Source organism: Eurypyga helias, unplaced genomic scaffold, assembly GCF_000690775.1.
Source record: "Eurypyga helias isolate BGI_N326 unplaced genomic scaffold, ASM69077v1 scaffold27933, whole genome shotgun sequence".
Taxonomy (NCBI): Eukaryota; Metazoa; Chordata; class Aves; order Eurypygiformes; family Eurypygidae; genus Eurypyga; species Eurypyga helias.
In genome coordinates, this window is record NW_010241122.1 from 18,036 (window position 1) to 25,730 (window position 7,695).

Consider the following 7,695-nt stretch of genomic DNA (forward strand, 5'->3'; position numbering starts at 1 on the left):
GACAATGATGGGGCACGGGCAGCCTGGCAGAGGGTTGTGTTTCTGACCTCTCTGACGATGGACAGAGCAGCATCACGAGATCACAGCTTCAGCAGGGTCGGGGGTTCATGTGTGAGATTTGTGGAAACCCACCCTGTCCTTGCTTTGGGACGTTTCACCTGTTTGGGACCTGGTGCAGTGTCAGCAGAGCCTGTTGACACAGGGATCAGAATGGGGCGGTGCTGCTGATGTGGGAGCAAAGGTTCCCCTCTCCAAGCGCAAAGACTTTATGCAAAGAGCAATACTTTGGGGAATAGAAAGTTGCACACGTATCAGCACTCAGAAGCTGCAAGCTTGACCCTGGTCACTGCCTCTTCCCCAACTCCAGGTGGGACCATGGGGAGCTGGCAGGACATTTTTGAAGTGAAGATGGTGGACATGCACTTAGCAGACCCATGGATGCTTCAGGAGGACGATACTCTGCAGGTCCATGTCCTTGAGCCTGGCTGGAAGGAGTTTGTGCAGCGTCGTGCGTTTGGGAGGTAGGGGGATGCCAACTCGGTCCCTGTTGGAGTGGGACAAGGGATGATGGGCTGTCACACAGACCTTTCCCTTTCTCAAAGTTTGCTTGTAGGAAACAGCTTTTGACTTGGAAGGGGCAGTCTGGAGGCAGGTGAGGCTGGGATGGGTTTTCCCATTTGGTTCCTAGCTTGATGAATTATTGCCAAACTGGGAAAAAAAAAATCATTATATTGGAGGAGAGTGTGTCAACTCCATGGGACTGAAAGGCAGCTGGTGTTTGGCCAGAATTTCTCCATGTCGAAATGCAAAGTGTTCCTCCAGTGAGTAGGGGGTAGTTACACCACGCTAGAGGCAACTCTGCTGGGTTTGCACCCAGAGGATGAGAAGAGAGAGAGCCGCTGTCTGCTGGGGCACAGAACAATGCCTGAGCAGTCCCTGCATCTGCACCAAGCTGCAGGATCCCAGAGCAGAGGGTGACTGTGACTCTGCATTGCTGATGAGAGGCCCCATAACAACCATTTCCACCCTGGGTAGGACCCTGGGCATCGACCAGACACCCTGCCCAGGTGGCAGGGAAGGAGACTTGGGCTGCCAGTCCCCATGGAGATTGTGCAAGATGAAGAGCTGCGGGTTACACACCTTTCGACTGCTCAAGACGTCTCCTCACCTGCCCTACAGCCTCCTCCCACACCTTCCTTCTATTTTTCTTCTTTTTTCTTTACTTTCCTCACCCTGGGCTTGATGCTAGCTTTCTGCTGAGCTGTGATGAACCAGCATGGGTGAGTGGCTGGAGCCCCAGATAAACCTGGGGTCTGATGCTTCACTCCACACGGACCCATGCTTCTGGCAGTGGAGCCAGAATGGGTGAGGAGAGGGGATCAAGATGGTCCCAGCAGGCAGCCTGGCTCCTAAAATCTTTGATGCTGGTACCAGCCCTGAGGTCATGTCTGTGTTGAACTACCTGTACTGATGTCATGCTGTTGGAGCGGGGACAGTTTGGTGTAAAGCTTGCATGAGTGAAGTTAATCTATCAGCCCTGGCTGCCCTGGTTCCTACTGACTGCATGGAAACCCTCTGGCTCAGCCCAGGGAACCTGGGATGAGCCGATCTCTTCCATGCCCTGGCAGGTTTCAGTGCTCCCAGTGCTTTCGTGAGTGGTCCTCAGCCAAAGTGCACATCCTGTTCCACATGCACCGGCACAGGGGCAAGGGCATGGTGCGGATGAGAGTCTTTCGCCAGGCGTGCAGGCGATGCCCCAACCCCCCGCTGGAGGAGCCCATGTTCAACCAGGAGACCATGGAGAGGCTTCTGCACAACCTGGTGCTAAAGATTCTCAAGTACTTCTACCACATGCATGTCCAGTCCTCTGACCTTCTGGAAGTCGTGGTGGACGCGCCGGTGGCAGGGCCACACGACAGCACCCGCTGCGAGGGCTGCCAGCTCGGCATCTGCAGCAAGTCGAAGCTGGCCCTGGTGCCACATGCCTGGGAGCCCCCAGTGGATGCAGACGTGGAGAGGATCCATTACTCTCGGAATCGCCAGAACACGAGACGCTACGCAACCCCAATCCACACCCCCCTGCCCTGCAATAGCAGCTTCCCCTGGAAACGCTGCTGCTGCATCGGCAGCTCTTTGCTCTGCATTTTGGCAGTGCTCCTCTTCGTCCTGCTTTATTTCATCATGAAGTAGTGGGAGCTGGAACTTGCAAAGAGGAGCAGGGGTGACGGCTGGTGGGGACTGATGGAGCACCTGGAAAATCGGATGCCCAAGGTCAGCCCTTGCTCATGGCACGGTGAGGTTTTCCTGGCACGTGGGGATCAGGGACACATCAGGGTGCCTCAGCCAGGCCCCTCGTCCCACAACCTCGAGAAGCCTGGTAGGTTTGATGGTTTCTTACTGGAAATATCCTGCATGAGGACAACTCTCAGCTCCCCCATGCTATGGCTGGAGTGTGCTTGCGAGAATAAAACAAGCCCTTTCTCCTCAGCCCAAGGATGCATTTGTGCTTTTTAATTTCTCCAGAACCTTTTCTAGGTACATCTGAGCAGCTTGGTGGGAAGCTGGGTGCTGCCTTTATCCACCAGCTGGGTTCAGCTTCCATGGAGGGCACATCCTGATGCTCTCCTGCCTTTGGTCTTGCTGGAACTGGGCACACAGGACAGCTGAGGGGCGCCTAGAACTGGAGGTTTACAGCAAAGTCATGGGGAGCTTGTGTCAGTGGACACTGGCATTGCGTCCTGTGAGCTGCGTACAGCAGCGTCTGCTCTGGCCCCACGCACCAGTGGATGTCCCTTATGTCACCAGGGGCCTGGACACTGTGTCATTCTCCAGAAATATCGGGGTGCTGAGCTTTCATAAGGGGACTCTATATCAGGGACTGTAGTGATAGAATGAAGGATAACAGCTTTAAGCTGGAAGAGGGTAGATTTAGTTTAGATATAAGGAAAAAAAATACTCAAGGAGAGGTTGATGAGGCACTGGAACAGGTTGCCCAGAGAAGCTGTGGATGCCCCATCCCTGGAAGTGTTCAAGGCCAGGCTGGATGAGGCTTTGAGCAACCTGGTCTAGTGGAAGGTGTCCCTGCCCATGGCAGGGGGGTTGGAACTGGATGATCTTTAAGGTCCCTTCCAACCCAAACCATTCTGTGATTCTATGATACCATTCTGTGATTCTCTGACTATGGCTCTGAAAAACACGCTGGCAAACACAAGCCCCTCCCAGCTGTCTGGGCACCCTGCCGTGGGGGCAAAGGGTGCCCAAGGTTGGCAAGCGCAAGAAGGCTATGGCAGCAAGTCCCAAGTCTCTGCCCTATTAGGTCAATCATGGGGAAATTGCACTTACTGGGCTACAGGTTCTGGTCAAAGGGGAGGATGCTGACTCCTGCTTGCTGCTACTTTGCCCTGCAGGGCTCAGGGAACCTGGAAGGCATCACGAAATTGGAAGGAAAACTGTTGTTCCCCTGCAGCCTGACACCCCTTATCTTCTTACCTTTCCTGCAGGGGAGCTGCTGGACTCCTGCAGGACTTACCCAAGGGGACAGCTTGTTCTGTGGGCGCAACTGGCACAGAAAACTGAGGTGAAACTGGTGTGTAAATGCCTGCAAAAGCTTTTGAAATAGCCTGCACATCATAAGCCTCAAATACAACCCTGCCTCCCCCAATCCATCTGCTCAGGGGTCCTGGGGCAGGCAAGTCCAGGGCTGAAGGAAAGTCGTTAACCAAACTCAGCGTCACCGAGGTGGCTTGCACAGCATCAAGCCCTGGCTCCTCAGCTACCCTGCTCACTGTGCGTTTGCTTTTTTTGCTGGTGTAAGATTCTCCTGTATTTTTATACATGCGACCTGCAGGCTGTTGGTTAAAAACATCAAAATAACAAGAAAACCCCATGTGATCCAGGGGCCATGTGTGCTTTGTCTCTTAAGCTCTGTCCTGCTCATTCCACCGCCTCCTTTCCCCAGTGCCTTCCCTGCTCCGCAGCCGCTGCAGCCTTGGCTACGGAGCCAGCAGATGGAGCTGCGAGGTCTCTGGCACTGCACTGGGAAGCACTGGGATCAGTGACCTGCCAGCACTGGGAAGCACGAGCCTTCTCCAGATGATGAATGTCCTCCCCCCTCATCCCTGACCCTAGCTGTTTCCCTGTAGCGTGGTCACCCCAAACCGCATCCTACATGGATATGGTCCTGGTGTGTGGATGAACCAACCTCTTGCTGTGATTTTCCAGTCTCGAAGCATTGGAGATGCACACGTGATGCAAAGCATGGGGCCTCAAACACCTGCTGGCCCCCAGCTCTGCCCGGGGGCGACTAGCATGGTGCCACCAGCAGAGACTTCCCCAGGAAGAGAAGCAGCAGGATCTGTCCCCTTGAAGCGATTATCAGTGATGTCCTGAGTGTGTTCGGCAGGAGAAGAGTGAATGAGGGAGTGCTTGGGACCCAAAGGGTCTTGTACCTGAATGGGCCTCTCTTTCTGGAGGAGGTTTCTGCTTGCTCGGCTGGCCGGGGCCGAGTCGTTCTTCTGGGGAGGAGGAGGCTGATTCTCCAGCCAGGACCAACTCCCTCCCCTCCCATGTGCTGGGAGCAGCCTGCCCTCTCCCCGCTGGTGTTATGTCATGAGGCAGAGACATGGCCAAGATTCGTGCTGCCTTTGCCCCTAGCCCTCTTCTTTCCATGCTGAGGTTTTCCCAGCCTGAGTCACTGTGTCTGGCTGGCTGCAGCCTCCCCAACCACCCAGCTGCTGAGGGGGAACGCCGTTGCCTCCGTCTGGGAAGGCGAGTCTGGTGGAGACCACATCCCTGTGGAGATACTCATATTCATGCTTGGATCTCTGCTGTTTTACAAGGGCAGAGCCATCCCTTGCTCCCCTCTGCACACACCCCACACTCCCCCACCCTCGGCCTTGTGTGCATATGCTGCTTTTGCCCTGGTCCCCTTCCTGATGCTGCCTGCTTGCGTGCATGTCTGGGGGTCCTCTGCCCCCTCCACCACGCAGCCCCTTCATCCCTCCCCATTACTTAGAGACATGAGTGCATACGTGGGATTCTCAGACACAGCCTCATTCCTGTGGTCTTTCCAGGATACCCTGCTCCGATGTGCAGTTGTGCCCATGTCCTGCTTGTTTCTTAGCAAACGACCCTCAAAGTGCTACTTTTCATGGCTTTTGGTAACTTTGGAGTGCAGAGCAAGCCCTCATGGCTCAGCTCGGACTCCAGGGATGGTGAGCAGTGGCCAGCCCCCAGCTGGCATGGGGACAGCAAACCCATCCTGGGGAAGGTAGCTGAGGGATAAAGGATGCTGTGTCTCCCCATGGGTCCAGAGTGGGTCCCCGCTGTCCCCTATGGTCCGTCCAGGGTTAGGCTCCACCACAGCCGACTCAGCTCACGTGTGGCACTAACACGCATCCAGGGAATGGGCAAACCTCACCCAGGAATGTTTTACTGGTCTTTCACTGCAGCCAGACTGATAAATTGCTGTCTCCACGCCTGCCTCCCTGGAGAGAAGCTCTCACCACTCCAGCAGGTCACGAGGTGCCAGCAAATGCAAAGCCTGTTGTCGTTGCTCTTGCTCTTCTCCTCTGCTGCCTTTCCCAGCCCTCGCTGCAGCCAGCCGCAGCGGCCGCGGGGCACGCGGGCTCGGCACTTGGCAGCACGGCAGCCTGGGGAGCAGGGCTGAGGGCTGCGTGGCGTCAGGGATTTCCTGGCAGAGCTATCGATGGGAGGTGGAGGAGAGTCTGTATTTATGACGGATCTATTATAGAGCGGCGGTATTTCTTCACTTGCCTTGGAGCTGTCTAGGCTCAGATCCTACAGCTGATCGTTTAATGCTCAGGGGACCATGCCTTGATTTTGGTTATTCTTTCTCCTCTCTTTCATCCCTCTGATGTCTCTGGACACTTCAGCAGACCAATGAGCGACTGAGCCAGACCTGCCAGCCCCCTCCCCACTGCCAACCCAGGGGAGCCCAGCGCTGTTATTTCAGTTCTGTGCTGTAGGAAAATAAGGATCAATAACCCAGCTCCCAGACCTGGATCCAGGCACATGGTAGAAAATAGTGCCCGTGATTTTAAGCTCTCTTCAAAGGCTGGGTTTTCACAGCCTGTGATGTGGAGAAGAGCTGCCTGGCAGAGTTGTGTCCCTGCCTCAGCCCCCATCCGTGCTTGCTGCAGAGTCTCTGCTGTGAAGATGTGCTCTCTCAGTCCAACAGAGAGCAAGGACAGGCTGATTTTTCACCTCTTCTAAAGCAAAACTTACCCATTATTTTTTCAGCATGTCAATTGAATCCAGATTTAATTTCTGTTCTCAGCATACAGGTTGCAGCACTCTTCTCCTGCCTCTGCCCCTGTCTTCAGTGACGTGCTAAGGCTATAAATAATTGAAGGGCAATCTCATCTGTTGCAGTTTTTTGCAATTTGTATTCACGTCCGGTCGGGGTCTGTCTCTGCCCATGGCTGAGCAGCTGTTGGGGTAAGGGACAGTGTGAGAATACCCGTGGGAGCACAGGCGTCTCTGTGGTAAAGACTTGCACCCAGCCTTGGCTGTGTCCCACTTGGAATAAAAGCCTCAGGGCACTAACTCAGTACATATCAAAGTTTTATTTTGTTCTCAGGGGGAAGATTACTCTGGACCATCCTTACATGACATCAGATATTTTACAGAATGTAGTATCAAAAAAGAAATATATATATATATATATATATATAAAAAAATACCTTGTGGTTACATGACATATAGTCAAGAGTACAGTTCTTAGCGTGTCTGCAAGTTTGACTTTCCTTAGGTCTTCTGCTCCTCTACATGCTCTACAAATGGCTTTTTGGACGACAGCAAAATGGCAGTCGTTCATTCACTGTTGGCTCCTTTCTTGCATGGCAAAACCAAAGGAGGAGGAGGATGACAGGTCCAAAGGAGGCTACAGGCATGCAGAGAGGCAGCAGGCAATTTTTGCACCTTGCTTACACCTATAGAGGGGCTTTGCTGGCAAGTGAAGGAGACGGTGCTTCCACTGAAGGAAGGTAACCTCACCAGACCTTTTTCCTTGGTGCAACTTACTTGTCTACATGGGCTATGGAGGGAGGCTGAGGAGATATGAATACTTCTGGTTTGTTAAGTGAGTTGGGGTCAGCCTAGAATGACTGTGACACCTGCAGTAGGCCAGAACAGCCATGAACAAACACTGAACACCATCAGTAACATGTAAATCAGCCAAATCAATGGCCTCAAATGCAGTTAAAAGGGTCTAGGTTCTTGCAAGAATGAACACACTGTCACGCAGGACTACCCAGGCCTCTACAGAAGAGGTGAAACCCCAAGTAAAGGCATTTAATCTGAAATGATTCTGCTGAACATAAGTATTGCTTTGGTGCAGGAGATGTGATGCCATCTTGTGTGTTGGTTGGGTTGGTGCTGTCTCAGCAGATTAGCTTTCCAGCCATGGCTGAAGTTTAGGGCTAATGTGGATGCATCCTCACATCCCTGGATCCAGGTGGACATCACCTGAGCTGCCATCAGGCAGGGACATTTGTTTACAAATAAAAATGGTAGCAAAGCCTCAGGCCTCTCTCACTACCTCTTGCACAGAAAAGGTGGGGGACGTGGGAGGTCCAGGGCTGCCCAGCTGGGTTTCCTGCGCTGTCCATAGCCTCCGTAGCTCCTGCAGTTCCATCATCTGAAGGGAAGATCTAGCTGGAGATGAAGACAATT

General features: G+C 53.4%; 1 protein-coding gene across 1 annotated transcript; it reads left to right on the forward strand.

The window, feature by feature from the left end:
* Positions 1-375: 375 nt before the first annotated feature.
* On the forward strand, positions 376-2,190 carry RTP5 (receptor (chemosensory) transporter protein 5 (putative)). Its single transcript, XM_010148664.1, has 2 exons — positions 376-521; positions 1,629-2,190. The coding sequence occupies exons 1-2, from the start codon at positions 376-378 to the stop codon at positions 2,188-2,190; spliced, it is 708 nt and encodes a 235-aa protein (XP_010146966.1).
* Positions 2,191-7,695: the final 5,505 nt, after the last annotated feature.

Excerpts from the sequence above, each read along its gene's own strand:
- RTP5 (XM_010148664.1), top strand. The coding sequence starts at position 376 with ATGGGGAGCTGGCAGGACATTTTTGAAGTGAAGATGGTGGACATGCAC. Across the intron at positions 522-1,628 it reads CAGCGTCGTGCGTTTGGGAG|GTTTCAGTGCTCCCAGTGCT; the intron begins GTAGGGGGATGC and ends ATGCCCTGGCAG.